The sequence below is a fragment of the Orbicella franksi genome, chromosome 2 (genome assembly GCF_964199315.1).
Source record: "Orbicella franksi chromosome 2, jaOrbFran1.1, whole genome shotgun sequence".
In the NCBI taxonomy this organism is placed as follows: Eukaryota; Metazoa; Cnidaria; class Anthozoa; order Scleractinia; family Merulinidae; genus Orbicella; species Orbicella franksi.
Genome location: NC_138146.1, coordinates 11722012 through 11740074, shown reverse-complemented (window position 1 = coordinate 11740074; position 18063 = coordinate 11722012). Strand labels below are relative to the sequence as shown.

At 38.1% G+C, this 18063-nt stretch overlaps 1 protein-coding gene across 2 annotated transcripts in view; it reads right to left on the bottom strand.

The window, feature by feature from the left end:
• Positions 1-18063, bottom strand: part of LOC145479979 (uncharacterized) — a 94661-nt gene that overhangs the window by 52962 nt on the left and 23636 nt on the right. For both annotated transcript variants that reach the window (XR_014048491.1, XM_081458468.1), the window contains exon 2: positions 6277-6557. Coding sequence is in view for 1 of the 2 variants with exons in the window: in XM_081458468.1 (XP_081314594.1) it covers positions 6277-6557 (281 nt within the window). In the remaining variant the exon portion in view is untranslated. The remainder of the gene's footprint in view (positions 1-6276; positions 6558-18063) is intronic.

Sequence of the window (18063 nt, the reverse complement as noted above, 5' to 3'; positions counted from 1 at the left end):
TTTTCCTGTTATTAAAAATCTACCACAAAATTTCACAGCTACGATCAATCCGAAGCTTCGCCGCTATGTTTTTTCAGCAGTTTCCCATGACATACGTATTGCGGGCACAAAAGGCCATGTGCGTCCTTTCGCCATGGATAGGGACCTTAAGCACCGACGATGAATGGGACGACGACGACGAGTAAAATTGTTGTAGGACTGGGTCGAGGATGTCGTTCACGGTGTGAAAACTAAGTACGAGTACATGTAAACAGAGCTGAGTTCTTGTAAACATGGACCTAAAACCATCGAAAAATTTTGTCATGTCTTCCTTTCATGAGCTCCAAGACCTGTTTCTCTTGAGCTACGAAAACGGTACTATCAATGACCACACATTTTCAGTCCTACGTGAGGAATTGATGTTGAAAAATCCCGATTTCTCATAGGAAGAACATAACAGGTTTTCACTCGAAGAGATGAATGATGCCGAATTTTCACCCGATATAATCTAAAACGACCTTCACGGTATAAAATTCTATCCTAAAAACATAAGCGAAAGCCTACATGTAGACAGGAACCAGAAGAAATGAAATACAGAGTCATTTTTCAATTTCTGAATTCATTTAATTTTCTACTTTCGCTGACAAGCAAATTCAACAACGGACAAATCGCCGACAAACCCAAAATAATGTTATTACCAACGATTTCTACACCAAACTCGCCGTAAAATCTAGTTAATACAAAGCTAAGAGGTTAAATAAATAACCAACTTTCATTTCAATAGTTTGATATACATTTTCTTCCTGAAACACAGCGTTAATAGATTAATACTTACTCACATTCGCTCAGGACGGCAAACCTCACATTTTGACGTCCTAAGCTTTACGTGGAAGACAAGCCTAGCATGTGCAGTAGCGCGGTAAGGGGAAATTTTACTTCCGGTTGTCCTCCTCTGGGCTTGTCGTCGCCGGTGCTTAACGTCCCTATTTATTCAGGCAATGTGGTGTCCAAAGATGTCCTGAACTCTTTCCGTAATTTATTACAAAGTGGAGACGGAACATCTGCGAAGAAATTAGTGGAAGATTTCGATATTCAACATGGCGATCCGTCGATCGTCTTGACAGAACACGAAAGGAAAGATCGTTTTGCACATAGAGCAAAGAACCAAACGGCAATTTTCAGTCGGGTACATTTCTTCTCCAAAAGGTAGAGACAAGAGAAGGTATAAAGTTGACTTAAAACATTTGACAGTCACACGAAAATGCGTATATGGCCGGCATTCGATTCGTTCGTCGTGGTTTTTCAGTGGTAGGTGTATAAATAATCAGCGTGTTTGTATTTAATCTTATCATTAGTGGACAAATCGCCATCATTGCGGCTCCAAACGCGTTCTCTTCGTTCTGATTCTTAAAAGAAAAATTGGCGACCAGAATTTTCCATCTGGCGAGCAAAAATTTTGGTTTGTGTTTCGCTGCAAAGGAAAAATTTTGTTGACACTTTGGCGACCACATTTTTCCATATGGCGACTGAAAAAAAAATTTCAGTCACCAGTTGGCGCCTGCCTAAAAAAGTTAATTTCGGACCCTGCAGGTACATGTACTCAGAGTATATTATAACATTAGCTTTTCCAATTTCAAATTACAGTTTTTTTGTCATTCAGATGTAAGTTAATTTAACAACAACAACAACAACAACAACAATAATAATAATAATAATAATATTTATATAACAGAAATTCCAGACAGTGTTAACAATATTAAAAATAGGTCCGCACTGCGTACTTGTATGGGCGTAGGGTCCTTTTTGTTTTTTGAAATTTTACAAGTTAAGGAAATTAAACTGGGTTGCTTATTGGAAACAAGCTTCGTTAGCAGGATAGGGCGCTGTTCCATCCACTTCTCCCTTGCATTTTTTGCCACCTGATCCCTACCCCTTCCCCATTTACACCTGCAATGCAGGCTATATTTGTTAGTGTGTTTAGACAACAGGTAGTCTGTTTACGCGAATCCATTACCACCGCCATTACCCCACTCTGTACCAATAGGATTGTTGCAGTATTGCGCCTTTTTTTCAAGAGAAATATGTTCAGCTGTGAAAGATCTTTCGAGGAAGGGAGCTTTATACATCCAAGAAGATCTTTGGTTTACTATATGCAAAATAAAAATACCATGCTACATAAAATCACTAGGTACCAATTTTATCCATGTACATGTAGTTCTAAAAATAACGTTTAATAAATATTAATGTGCTATAAATTAAGAGACGTTTTGCAGGGAAGCTGTGTTGTGGCAGAACGATATCATGGCAAAAGTTTGTTGAAACAAAAGCTTGTTATTCTGGAAGCCACTCACAAATAATTTTAGATAATGTTTACATTTAGAGCTTCTCTCTCAAATCATAAAATGTTTAGTTGTGGTGCATGTCCATTTCAGGCATGCTGTAATTTGCAGAAAATGATGGTCGGATCAATGACATAAAAAATTGTAGGGCTTAGATTTTCCTCCACATCATTTGTTTGTTTGGAATACACACATTGTAGCACATCATTCGTGTCAACCAAAGTATCACTTCATTCCACATTTTGTATTGTGTAACAGCTTGTTTCAATTTTCGCAAATAAAATACATGTAAATAAAACAACTGTTAGCATCACATTCCAGAACAGATTCTTATGATAAGGCATACTTTGCATTCACGAAATGGTCATGAAAGCCTATCTTTGACCGGTTCAACAGAGATTCCCAAACTGGGGGACTGTAAACACTATTTAAGTGTATTTCTAGTGCTGCAAGTATAGTGCCACATCTCAAAACAAGCTATAAACGAAACAAAACCTACTTTGGCAACTGAAAGTTGGGAAAATAAAAATGAAGTCTCTCAAAACAGATAAATGATACACAAGAGTGAAGCCAACATGAAGGAGGCAGACAATCCACTCACACAAGTGAAACTAGCACCCAATCTTCTCATCTGTAGGCTCTAAACTAGTGCCCAGTCCACTTAGAAGAATTCCTTTTGATCACATGACTCTTGTAGACTGACAAACTTCTCAGTTGTCAAGTTCTTGTGAGCTTAATTTGCCCGCACAAAAATGGAATGAATGAATAATAATTTAATATGTAGATTTAGCCAAGCCTAAAAGCATAGCTCCTGATTACAATAAGTTACTAGTAACTGTGATCCAATGGAAAGCCAGCACATGGGCAGCTGTCACTTTTAAAAAAAACCTGCCCACTATTAGCTCTAAACTCGGGCTTGTGATATGGTCATGTGATACTGGTCAGCAGATACCATGTTTTGACAGGTGTCAGTTGACCTTAACATGGATGTCCAACATCAAAGATGAAGAAGCTAGTCATTAAATTGGATAAGTGACGATTTTGGTTGCTTTTCTTTTTTCTTGCTCCAAATTAGCTGAATTTTTGCATGTGGTCTTCAATGTAATAGAAAAACGTGGTTCTGTATTTTTGTCGCTGGTTTTTGCTTTGTTTTCGAGTTAAAACGTAGGCAAAAAACTTGGATTTTTCCTAGCCATGTCTTTAGGAGTTTATTTGTTGAACAGCAAACAGGCAGACTGTTTATAGTGTATGAAGTCAAAACCAAATCCCACAGCATATAGAGCGGAAATCTGGGAACGGATTGTTTACACCGGTTATTGTGACGTGAACACAACACGTGAATCGATCGAGCGTCAAACGAAATGCCATCAAACAAAAAAGAGATGTGCCGCATTAGAGCTCTGTCAACTAATATCTTAAGCATTGTTTTAAAGTCCCTTGTATGCCTGCCTGGTGGTTGAGAGGCATCATAAAGCCTCGATAAACCCGTAAGTCATCAGCACGTTTTAAAGAATCAAAACATGTTCTGAAACTTCGAAGGCAGCTGATATACCGTAATCATGTTATCGGCGTTCGAAGTCAGATCGAGCCAGGTAGCAAAGTCCAAGAGCAGTTCTTGCCCAAGAAAAAAACCCTCTGGTGAGTTGTGGCCCATTTGCCAAGCGTTGCTAGCGTCAAAGTTTGGAAAGCGAGAACTGGTTGTCTTGTATCGACCGCCATGTTTTCCCGCGCACGAGGTGTAAAGACCTTTCCCGGCATGCATTGCGATTACGTTCTGCGGACGTTTCTCGAACTGGTAACTAGATTTAAACATAACAATGGCCAGCAAGTGGCTATCGATTGTAACAGATCTGTGATCCAGTTTGCGTTGATTTTATTTCAAATCGGCATGATTTGTAGTGTTTTGAGCTTCTGGGATCAGGGGACATGCAGATGTATGGAGACCCATACGTTGCGCAGAAGGGTTAATCTGTTAATCTGTCAGCCCTATTTATAGAGCGTTTTCACGTGGAGTCATCGAATTCTTAAATCCAAAACTAAACAGCCACCAAAGTTGTTATCCTCATCAGGCATAAGAGGTACCAGCGCATTTTGAACTTGGAAGTTATGGCGGTGCGTGACATAAAGCTACAATCGCGTTTGTCGAAAACTATGTTTTATCTCGTGATTTTTTAGCCATTTAAGATGTTGCCGTATTTGGAAAAGTGCTTATTGAAATGTTTATTTGTTTCATTTTATTTTTATTTACACCTTTTTTTGACCTGAAATCAGCAGTTTTGAGCTTATACGTTGCGTGAAATTACCATTTTCAGGAGCCCATCATGGGCTCCTACCATTTTGCCATTTTCTAAGTGAAACCAACATCCTTGCCGTCACGCATTAACGTCAAATCAACATTTTAACCTATTTAGACTTGAAATCAACATCATTGGGCTTATGCGCTGCGTGAAATTGACATTTTGCTGGTTTCTAAGTGAAACCAACATCCTTGCCGTCACGCGTTAACGTCAAATCAACATTTTAACCTATTTAGACTTGAAATCAACATCATTGAGCTTATGCGCTGCGTGAAATTGACATTTTGCTGGTTTCTAAGTGAAACCAACATCCTTGCCGTCACGCGTTAACATGAAATCAACATTTAAACCTTTTTTGACCTAAAATCAACATTTTTGAGCTTATACGTTGCGTGGAATTGCCATTTTGCTGGTTTCCCAGAGAAATCAACCTCCCTGCCGTCACGCGTTAACGTGAAATCAACATTTTAACCTATTTAGACCTGAAATCAACATCATTACGCTTATGCGTTGCGTGAAATTGACATTTTGCTTGTTTCTAAGTGAAATCAACCTCCTTGCCGTCACGCGTTAAAGTGAAATCAACATTTAAACCTTCTTTGACCTAAAATTAACATTTTTGAGCTTATACGTTGCATGAAATTGACATTTTGCTGCTTTCTAAGTGAGATCAAAGTCCCTGCGGTCGCGGCAGGCCGATCCTTTGTTATTATAAACCGAGGCGAGACTTCGACTTATAACAAAGGCTTGGGTTGGTTATTATAACAAAGGATTGGCTCTGTTTATCATAACAAAGGCCCGGCTTCATTTATTTGCAGCCTCGGCGGGAAAAGGGCGTTAGGTATTTTAATCAAAAGTGAACTTTTTCGAAAACGCTCCAAATTTCGCATAGAGTTTTGTTTAGGTATGTTTAGCAATGTCCCGTAGTTTTTCCGCTAAACTTTGCTTCGTTTTCAGGATATTGCGTATGCAAAAAACCACTCGGTTTTCCTAGCGGCGTCGTTATAAAGCGAAGCAAAAACCAGTGGCAAAAATACAGGAACACGTTTTTCTATTACATTGAAGACCACATGCAAAAATTCAGCTAATTTGGAGCAAGAAAAACGAAAAGCAACCAAAATCGTCACTTATCCCCTTTTATGACTAGCTTCTTCAGATGTACGCTGTAAACCAAGGCTTCAGTTAAACCCTATCCTCAAACCATTAGATCAACCTCTGCTTTTGATGACATAACAAACAGAAATGATTTTTCTTTTCTCTAAAAACCATACCATGAAAAGATGGCATTCTTGAGCTCCCCTGTTCGGGTTACCTCAAAAGTCCCCTCCCCCTCCCCCAGAGTCTGTATGGATGGATGCCCATTTGCTGGTATGGTGAAATCATAACCAAATTTTCATGGCTTAATGGGATACCAATTTCTGCTAGGTATGGAGCTCTGGTCACACATCTTTAGTGTGCAGGACTCCACTATAAATAAATAAATACTATAATATTTACTACTGAAGATAAAAATATTTTAATTGCAATTTTTGTTTTGGTCAAAATCATTTTTCCATCAATAATAATAATTATGTTCAATTCATAATATTCAACAGTCATTTTACAAGCTACTGTAACACAACCAGGTCCTGGTCTTAATAATGACACATCACAGAACTTACCAATTTTCCACTCAAAAGAGTAGTAATTGTTTGGATACAGCCATCGGTAAGGCCACTGCAACGGGGGAGCATCAGCTCACAAATATTGGGGCAGTTCTTGGCCAAGGTGATGACTGCATTGTTGGTCAGCTGATCAAGCCCTTCTAGTTTTACTGATATTAATTTTGGAGACCGTAGCACAGTCAAGCATTTGTCACTTAAGTGGGTGTGAGTGGAACCCGATTTGAGGTGTATAAGTTCCAAGTCAGTTTGATTCTTGAAGAGAAGAGACAATCCCTTATCTGAAAAGAAAAATTTTGTCAATAGACCATATTTGTATTCTTGGTATTGGACTGGAACTACCTTGTAATGGAGGCTCATATGAGGGTATATCATTAAAAAGAGATAAATGTCAATTGCATTTGAAACAACTCCCAGCATTAGCCTCACTTGCAAGCTAGTTCCAGTGCAATACCAGAAATACGAATATGGCCTCTTAAATACCTGTAGAGATAACAAGAAGATTTCAGGAAGTACAATTCTTCCTTTATATGTAATTCCTGGTGGCTTGTTACCTCTAAAATTCTATCTAATTTTGGAGTGCACTTGTAGCCAACCTTTTTGACAGCATGGAATGGTTTTAGAAATTCCATTTCTATGTTGTTTGTTGCCTCTTACCATTAAAATTGATTATTCCATGCACTGTATGTACATATACATTTGGTTCCACATGGAGGAAAGGTCCTACATTAATATTTTTCATCTAAGGGCTATTTAAATTCAGGCCGGCAACAAAACTGGATGAGAAATTTGAGCTACAATGCTCAGTGCTCAGTCAAAGGGAAAGGATCATTGCATAGCCAATACACAGATCGTCAGCATACCAGCAAACACCATCAGTTATATCAATAATCTCACACCTGTGCCAACTTGATGAATGATAGGAAATTTTCTTTCCCATACCATAAACAGAATTGAAATCTTTGTCATTTCATTTAAGACAAATGTAAATTGTATCATCTCTTCGTGCAAGGACATTCGTCATAAAATTACATTATATACAAGGTACTTGTATTTTTTTATTGCCCAAACACTTGCAATTAAACTTTCACTATAATTACAAAACAGTCAGAACAGTCTATGGATTACGTATCTATGTATTACAATCTACACATTACATAAAACAAACTTACAATACGCTACTTACAGGAAAAAGGACACTAACTTATAGCTACTTACATTGATTATAATTACATTTTTTGAACAAAACAGACACTACAGAAAATAATACAAGTACACTAATAGCAAGACAACAGTTACCACTTAAGACAATAGAAAGCTTACACTTGTTGCAGCACGCTACCTTGGTTAAGTCAGCATATGAGCCAAGTGGCCCAGCAAGCTGGAGCTTATCCCTGTTTCTGTAGCATGAAGTGAATAGGAGTATTTCTACTCCCCCTGGATGGGATGCTAGTCCTTCATAGGGTTACCCCCAGCACTAAGTTCACCAGTACTCAACACACACCTGAGTGGAGAGAGGCACTGTGAAAGTAAAGTATCTTGCCCAAGAACACAAGGCAACGTCCCTGGCCAGGGCTCAAACCCAGACTGCTAAATCCATAGAGGAGCACACTAACCATGAGGCCACCGTACCTCCAACACTCTACCTAGAGTGCAGAATAATTATCATAATACAGTCGAACCTCCCGTAAGGGACAACCCAAAATGTCAAGCCTAGGTGGTTGCTTATGGGAGGTGGTTGCTTACAAGAGCTTAGACCACATTGGGTCAAAATTTTGCCTCATTAGCATATGGTGACTGCAGAGATTTACCCCATATTTTAGCTCTAAAAGGGGCTGTGGCCACTTATGAGAGGTGATCCCTTGCAAGAGGTCCCAAATAAATTATAGTGATTTGACTTGGAAACTCCTGGCATTTTGGAAAACTGGTCGCTGAGGAGAGGTGGTCACAACTGGAGGTTTGACTGTATTACAATATTCACTTAATGATAGAATTGTTTTTCTCAAGTATAGATTTCGATATTAGTTAAAAATTACATTTGCTCATAGGGTTATGAGGGTTACGCAGTGCTGATTGCTAGTTATTAATTAAGTCCTAGCTATTTACCTGTAACTTCCACTATTTTCAATTTCCCATTGAATATTTAGTTTTTGTTTGAATTGATCACCTAGTGGGAATTTTTCCATCAGTTTACACTGTTGCACAATGTAGATATACTTCTTCATTAGTGTTATGGAAGTTCCAAATTTCCAACTCAATAGAGGCTGTGATCCTGCAGGTAGCATAAAATCACTAAAAAGGATCTGCTGCTAGTCATATTAAACTGGGATTTTTGTTTGTTGTTGAACTATATCGTCATTTTGAAATAGTCATTGGCAACAGAGCAAGCCAGGAATGTGTGTTCAAGGAAATCTGGACATTTGCAAAAAACATTAATTTTTTTTATCTTTTAATTTCCTCCTTGGCTACTAGTATCCTATGAAGTAGTTTAAGAGAGAATTGTCTTAATTTACTGTCTGTCAACATCTTTGAGATATTTAAGGCACTTGTAAGTTATTAAAATATGGGAGATCTGTATCACAAAATACTTTGCCAAAGCCCTCAGGATGACCCAACATCATAGGGTTGTTTCAAGACCAAGCAAAGGTTTTGATTTTCTAGATAAACATCACCCAAAGCTGGCAGTAACATTTTTATTTTTCTTTAAATAATATGGCCGAAATTTAAAGCAAAAGATTTTGAAATCACAAAAATAAAGGTAAAAAAGCCTTTAAACTGCCAAAACATACTCAAGAATGGGGACAAACATTTTTCTCTCTGATAGCTTTCATTATCTGATTCCATTCTAATCTAATCTACGTTTACATACTCTTCATAGTTTAAGTGAACCAAACTCGACAGTTTCTAGCAAGAGGATGTGAGTGGTCTGTCTCTTCGGATTTGTACTGTGAAACACCACTTACACAATTGGCTAATCAAATTCTTAAAAATTAGGATTCCAGACTGCTCCTGAAGCTGCTTGAGAAAACAATGAAATTGTTTACAGCCTCCAAAAATCATTTCATTGCCCTGCCTAAATTGTATCTACAAAAGATTATTTACCACTAACAAGCTGCTATTATATTTTCTCAATCTTGTCCAGTATTATTATTTACTATGCTTAAAATAATGTTACTTTTTTAGCAACACTGCTGTAGCTGGATTATAAGTATTTTTCAATAAACTGTGCTAATCCATGGCAGCACTAAATCAACCACATCATAGGAAAGCTCCAATATAATGCATGCCTTGGGCCTTACAAGTGGCCCCATTAAGAATTGCAAGTATAGAAGTTGTAGTTCAATTTTACCCTTGGTTCAAATTAGTATTTTGTTTGTTCACAAATGTTCTGCAATTATTGGTAAACACCTGAAAGAAGACCACAAGCTGCCTGCAACTACAAAAGAGACCCTGTAATTTACATTAAGCTAATCAGTAAACACTGCAGACACCCAACCAACATTGCACTGGCCATCCACTAATTTGCACACAGTGATCAAGCAAATATACACCTGCTGGGCAAAAGGCCAGGACTGTTCACTTCTCTCATAAACTCCTGAACATCAGTAAATCCGATTATGGACAAAAATGGTGTCTTCCCAGCTTGGAGAATGACTAGAGACTGACCAGAAACCTTTCAGGTTATTCTCCAGACTCAAATTGTACATATTTTACTGTTCTTCTTTTCATATATATTTTTATAAAACTGTAAATGTACAAGTGAATAAAGATCTTGTTGTTGTTGTTGTCACAGGTGTCCTTTGAAAAAAGGTTCTTCACTAGCCAGATACTGAGGCTTCTCCTATAGAATTTATTGGGTATCAAATGTTGCAGCCACACAGTCTTATTTACCAAGTAATGATCAACAAACTGAGTCTGACTCTTAAGATACTCTGAAGGTGGAGTAGCTAAAAATATGTGAGAGGTGCTGGGTAAATGGATGCCACAGGAAAAATATATCAAAATTTGACATACTTTTGTTCAAGATTATCCCTTGTTGGAAAGTTTTCAATTGGTGAAATCCGTCACATGTGCATACGTACATCCCGGCCAGTGTAAACTGCAGACTGCGGACTGCAAACTGCAGACTGCAGACTGAGGTTAAAATGCAGACTGCGGACTACAGACTTTAAAGTATATATCACGTTATTTCCACTATCGAGTGTTAACTGAACACAGGGTTGTTCAGGCTAATCGCAGTGAAATTCTGCATCCTGTTTAGCCTGAATATTGCCCATACAAAAATTAACACTGTGAAACGAGGCGAAATCAGGCCATAACGTTTAAACCAAAATTGGGCCTTAAAATAACAACCAAAAATGAACCAAAACTAACCTCACTTAAACCTAAATTCCTGAGCCTCATTCTCAGCATAAATAGAGGCAAAAAGGGAACATGAATCTGTTGAAGCTAAACAGGGACTAAAACTGGACCAAAATTATGCAGTAAATATGGCTGACCGACTGACTGACCAGTAACATGAGAACCAAGTGTGAGGAATTGGATATTGCACTCGCATGCCATGCATATTTGTAATTCAAAATTAATCACATCCAACAATCTAAAAATAAAGTGCTTCACCACACTGTAAAAGCACATTTTATTTCAGGCTAATTTGAAATCAAACATCACAAATCACAAATCCACCCCTTTTTATGTAAATAATGTAAATACATGCATATTGATATAAGATACACCAGGAAAGTCCATGGCATCTGTGTCACGTTACAAGTCGTTACAATGCGGCAAATAACTTTGTCTATTCAGTTAATTCAAAAAAGTTTGAACAAATTGATTTGAAAGATTAACTAAAAACGAGGTACCTTTTACTCCTCTGATTTTGTTAATTTTTCTTCGATATTTCAATGGTTCCCTGCTACGAATCAATATGTGACGCACCATGTTCCGACAGGGTCAATGATCAGACCTTTTGCCAGTAATTTCTACGTACCAGAATTTACAAAGTTTTACTTATAAAATATCACTAAAGCTTATAATGTTCCCTTTGTGGATAATCCCTTACTGTTCTTGTAAAGGCGTACTAAACGACTGATGTCTTGGAAACTTCAGTTAATATTTTGCCCCAATGTAGTCATGTTGATCAGTTACCACTGACACTACAGCAACTGGCTTTGGCATTGAGCTTTGTTTGGGCGCAGGTCACTTGCTGCCTGAAGGCTTCATTAATATCTTTTTTGCTTGGTGGATCTTTGTTATTCTGAATGCAGAAGACTGTGAAATAATCTGCAAAGTAGAAATTTCAAAAGGTTAGCCAACTCATTTACTCAGAAAAGAAACCCCACGCAAACAAACTTATTCATTTTAATTGAATTAATTCTGAAAGCGTAATACAGTTTCACTATAAATCTAGAGTTCTTTTTTTTCTTTTCACCTTCACCACAAAAACAGTGGATTAGTAGTACTTATTGAATACCGGTACTACTAGAAAAAGCACCTTAAAATCAGATTATTCATTGCCGGATTGCTCAATTGACAGTTTTAGTGAAAAACCTGATGTTGCGTGTACTGTTAACAAATAGTTTGTTTTGAAATTTTTCCTGGGAAATTTATGCGAGTTACCCTTATAAAAAGGTGTTCTTTCCAGTAATTGAAAATTCAAAGGACTCGCACAAAATTTAAGGGCCTGTTTAGAAGGAGGGAGGGCTACCCTAGCAAGTGGGTTAACCCTAGCTGGAGGACAAAAGATAGCCCGGGTTTACAAGCAAAATTTCACAGGTAGAGTAACCCTACAACCCGGGACAACTTAATGTGTGGTTACACTCAAAGGGTCTGGAAACAACAGAAAGGTTTCCTGGGTAGACGGGTTAACTCTACTCATCTCATTTGCATAATAATGGTGGTAAGATGTGTGCTTTGCTACTCTTCGATATTTTATCTTCTAATGTGTCTTCTCAGCCTTCATTTGAGCGGGAAATCCTTTAACTCTGCTTCTAAAGGTATTGGCTATGACCTTACAACATTGATTGTGACCAGGGATGTATCGACGCCAAGGATTGAATCCATCTTTTTGCACCCTAAGAAGTCAGCAAAAGCAAGTGTCATGGCGTCGCACTCAAAGTTATTATAATTATTGGCGACTCGCATCGTACGTTTTGCCCTTGTGGCAAATCTTGTAATTCTATCCAATGATGTCTCCTTAAATCCAGGTCCTGCTGGACCTTTGCCGCAGGTTGCACCCAACAGCCTAGGTGATGAGTCTTTTTCGCTTGATGGAGGTACACTGTCGAGTTCATATAGTGGTTTGTATGACACCTTTGATTCTTCGATCAAATTAGACCACTACGAATTGTATCCTCTTTTTGATCTTGGTTTGGATGATAAAGGCTTAAGGATTGGTCACTGGAATGTTAATCGCTTAACTTCAACTAAGTTTGATCAGATCAAGCTTTTCCTTGCCGGAGAGTCTGGTAGACCTCAAGTTGACGTGCTTTTCTTAAACGAAACATTCTTAAAGCCTGATATTCCCTACTCATTATTATGCCGTTCCCGGATTTACAATTTATCGCTGTGACAGAATATCGAAATGTGGTGGCGGTGTGTTGGCCTTTGTCAATCAAGATCTGCGTGTGAAGCGTAGAGCTGACTTGGAGAATGCTCACTTAGAGATTATTTGGCTGGAGGTTTTCCCTTTCAAGTCAAAAAAGGTCTCTGTTTATTTCAGGAATTTACCATCCGCCTTCATACTCTTCGGCTGACGATACTTGCTTAGAGGCAAACATTGAACAGGCTTATCTCCTGAACAAAGAAACGGTCTTACTGGGTGATTTCAGCATCGACGCGCTCAGTCGGTCAAAATTTGAAAAACAAGATCTTTGCAAAGGTTTGAAGACTATGAATTTTAATCAGCTCATATATGTACCAACACAACCAATTAGCGGAACCTGTCTGGATCACATTTTTTCCAATCAGCTCAAAAGGATACAGAGTATCACTTGTCCAGTAATTGGTCTTTCTGATCATTTACCTTTGTTTGCGGTGAGAAAGTATAACAATGCACATGAGCGTTGTATTCGTAACGCGTCAAAGGGCAGCACGTATATTCGATATCGCAACATGAAAAGATTTGATGAGGAACAATTCAAGTTAACTCTTGAGCACACCCCCTGGGATACTGTCTTTGTTTTTGACGAAATCGACGATATGCTGGAATCATGGGAGAATTTATTTAATAACGCGGTTGATCAACATTGTCTGTGGAGAAATAAACGGGTCGCACTTGTCAACCAAACGCCTTGGATGTCTAATGCTATTATTGATCAGCTGAGGCTGAGGGACACCTTGTTGAAAAGATCTAAGCACTCAAATAATCCTGACGATTAGGCTGAATACAAGAAGGCCAAGAATAAAGCAGTCGGCATGCTAAAGAGTGCTAAAAGAAAGTATTATGTCTCAAAACTTGAGAATAATAAAAACAATGCCAAAGAAATATGTAAAACAATCAAATCAATTTCTGGATTGAGCAAACAGTCTAAGCGTGTAAACAACCTTGAAGTTGGTGGGTGTCTCTTAGAGGACAATGAAAAAATTGCTTCTGAGTTTAATGCTCATTTTACGTCTATTGTGGATCAGCTTAGGTCACTACTTCCTCAATTGAATTTTGACATATCTAAACTTCAAAACTTTGTCATCTCAAGAAAGGATACTAGCATCACTTTCTCCATTCCTCCTATTACAGAGAGCAAGATCATCGATTGTCTCAAGAACATTAGCTCAAACAAGGCCAGTGGTATTGATAGTATCAGTGCACGAATGCTGAAATTAGCAGCTCCTACTATTGCTCCATCCATCGCTAAATTAATAAATTATTCCTTCATCACATCAGTTTTTTCTCAGCGCTGGAAGACTGCAAAAGTCACTCCGTTATTTAAAGGCGGGGATCCAGAAAACGTAAACAACTATCGTCCGATATCAGTGTTGCCAGTACTTTCCAAGGTAATCAAGAGGCATGTACACGACTAACTTTATAGTTATTTGTGTGTCAATAACTTAATTTCTTCCAAGTGATCGCATGAGTGGTATGATTTTAATTGATTATTGCAAGGCTTTCAACATGGTTGATCACTCGATTCTATTGCAAAAACTTCAAGCATATGGGCTTGACAACAAATCGTTAATCTGGTTTCAATCATATCTGAATGAAAGGCACCAGTTGGTATCTATGGGTAACATCCCCTACTCCTTGTGTTCGTCATGGCGTACCTCAGGGCTCAATTCTGGGTCCCTTGCTTTTCATCGCCTTTATTAACGATCTTCCACTACATGTGAGCTCGGCTCAAATTGACCTATACGCAGACAACACGACGTTGCTAACCTTCACTGCTAACTTTGATTCCGTTGGTGTTTTACAAAGTTCACTGACTACAGCAATTTCTGAGGTCGACCAATAGGCAACAGCTAATAAACTTCCTCTCAATGAGAGCAAGACAAAAGTGCTTACCATTACTGGCAAGCGACTTTCTACCAGAATTAACCATGACCTTGCTGTAGTTGTTAATGGAAAACAACTGGAGAATGTTCGTTGTGCAAAGCTTTTGGGACTAGAAATCAACCACAAACTAACATTTATCCCTCATGTGGAGAAATTGAGTAAAAAGCTCTCGCAGCGGATAGGCATGTTAAAGAGAATTAAATATTGTCTACCTCTAAAACATCAACTTATTTTCTATAACACCATGATAAGACCGGTAATTGATTATGTAAATGTGGTTTGGACGAACTGTGATAAACATTGCCTTAACCGTGTTCTAAAGTTGCAAAAGAGGGCTGCTAGAGTTATGCTAGACGCCGATTGTCAAGTCTCCTCCATCAAACTGTTCAATAAACTAAACTGGATACCATTTTTCGAACAGGCTAAACTAACTAAATGCCGCATTATATACAAGCGTTTACTGGGGCATGTACCAACCTATCTTAAAAGTTTACTTAAGCTTACTAGTGACACTCATTCACGGCAGACTAGGTATGCCAACTTCAATATTGCTCGCCCTGTAATCAAACGTAAAACTGAACAAGGAAGAACATTTACTGTGACTGCCTGTCAAGCCTGGAACAGCTTGCCGCTATCAATGCAGAAAATAGTGTCGCTTAATTCTTTTAGGAACTCTCTTTGGAAAAAAATTTTTGAAGAACAGCAGCTTTTAAATCATTTTATTCTGTGATTTAGTTATACTTTTTGTACTTTTAATTGATTTTATCTCTTATCTCTTGTATTTTTATTCGTTATATTATCTCATAGTTATGCCATAGTTTTAACATCCGTATTGTACATAATTTTTAGAGGGCCACTGGTTTGTTAGTATTTTTAAACTAACTAAACTAACTAAACTAACTAAACTAACTAAACTAACTAAACTAACTAAACTAACTAAACTAACTAAACTAACTAAACTAACTAAACTAACTAAACTAACTAAACTAACTAAACTAACTAAACTAACTAAACTAACTAAACTAACTAAACTAACTAAACTAACTAAACTAACTAAACTAACTAAACTAACTAACTAACTAACTAACTAACTAACTTACTTACTTACTTACTTACCTGGGGTGTTTACAAGGGAAAATGTTAACCCACCTGCCAGGATAACCCTAGCATGCAGATAGGGTAACACGCCTACCTGGGTAACCTTAGCTGCCTTGTAAACATGACGAAGAAAAAAAGAGGAAATGTTTGAGTGCTAGGGTAACTGTACCTCCTTGTTAACAGGCCCCAATACACGTTCATGATAATAGCTATCAGTAACGGCTGTAAAAATGATAGAGATTTTTGCAAAATTTCCTTACCCTTACAGGCATTAACTTTCTGTTGAACCAAGGGTCACTTGCCTTCATTGCCTACTTTGCCTCCTTTGCCAATTCCTTGCCTGCAGTACTTCTGTTGGGAACACTAGGGGGATCAACTTTCTGAGAAGGTGCAGTCCACCCTTTGCATGCCCACTCTGTGCGATGCTTTGCTCGTCTCCAAAAGCTTTACAGTATCTTGTGGGGCCTATAAAAAACAGATTACATGTCATTAACTATCACAATGTACATTTCTCTTGACAACCGTTATACTCTTGCACATAATGGTGCGTCATGAATGGTGGAACTGATTACTCTCTAGCTCAGCAACAATATGACAGTTCAAAAGCACTGACACTGTTAGTCTTCCACGAACAAATAATAAGAACCCATAATAAATATAGTATCACCATTGCTTCCTAGATAAAGAAGAGTGCCATCATCTCAGCAACACATCACATGGATTAACCACACTTCTAATGGCATGTGGTTAAAAAGGGAAGGTCGAGAGAAAAACCAGCTCAAACCCCCAAAAAGTGAGACCATGAATTATGAGGGGATCATGAGAGGAATGCCTTCCAATCATCATATTTTCCGGTCTCAACTCCCTTCTTGTTTGTGCTATGTAGGGTTTAGCCAATACCTTATCCTCAAAAGCTTATTCACTGTTGCTACACTAATCAAGGTGGTTTAGACTGTGCCACTCGATCGGTTGCTTCACATGGGCAACATTGTTACATTTGCAAAAGAAAGAGGCTGCTTACAATGAATCTCAAGAATGAATTACAATGAATTACAATGAAGGGCTTTTAAGCAGTTCAGTGATCACTGACACTATAAAACTATGCTGGTGCTATGTCTTCAACCAGTTACCTGTTGTTACTCTTACCTGGCTAGGTCGTGGTTCCAGGTTTGCTGGAATGGTGTACTCTTAAATTGCAACATCAGGAAGTTCAAGGAAGAGTTGCATTCCATCAGTTGTACTGGCTGCTAAAACATCCCTCATGTAATGCAATACTTCAGCTGATGGAACTGAAAAAGTTTGTAAACTTTGGTAAGATGAAGTATCAGAAATACAGTGTTAAAATGTAGTAAAAGTGCAAGCCTAGGAATTGTTTTCGAACACTTTTTTAGCCAATGGTTTTAAAAAAAATCCTTCTCATTTATAATTAATGCCTGTAAAAGTACTTTCCTTTCGATTTGCTGGTACAGGGCCCCTATGGAGACCAGCCTTAGAGCTGAATGGGCTAACCTATGGAACGCCAGAACTGTAATATAATACTTTTTTTATTATATTGGGTGGTTATGTCATTATATTTAGTACTTATGTTATTATATTTGGTGATTAACTCATTATACTCGGTGCTTATTCTATTATACTCGGTGCTCATGTCTTTATATGCGGTGCTGTCTTCATTATATTCGCTGCTTATTCCATTATATTTGGTCCTTCCCTTGTTATATTCAGTGCTTTCTTCGTTATATTAGGTGCTTTTTTCATTATATTCGGTGCTGTTTTTATCATATTCGGTGCTTTCTTCGTTATATTCGGTTCTAACTTTGTTTGGTGTTTTCTTCATTATTACGGGTGCTAACACTATTATATTCAGTGCTCTCTTCCTTATATTCGGTGCAAAGGCCATTATATTCGGTACTTCCTTGTTCGGTGATTACTTCATTATATTCGGTGCTTACTTCATTATATGCGGTGCTTTCTTCGATATGATCGTCACCAGTCTTCACAAGGGGCCGTACAATTTGGAGGTAGTCTAGGGAAAGCCCGGAAAAACGGGTGTCACGAAAACTCAGACCCCGAAAACTCAGACCCCGAAAACTCAGACCCCTCGAAATTAAAAACTCAATTGTTATCACCTGAATTGCTCTATGGCCACAATGGGACAAGATGTTTATCTTCTCCGGTTTATGTTGTCACGTCGATCAAAC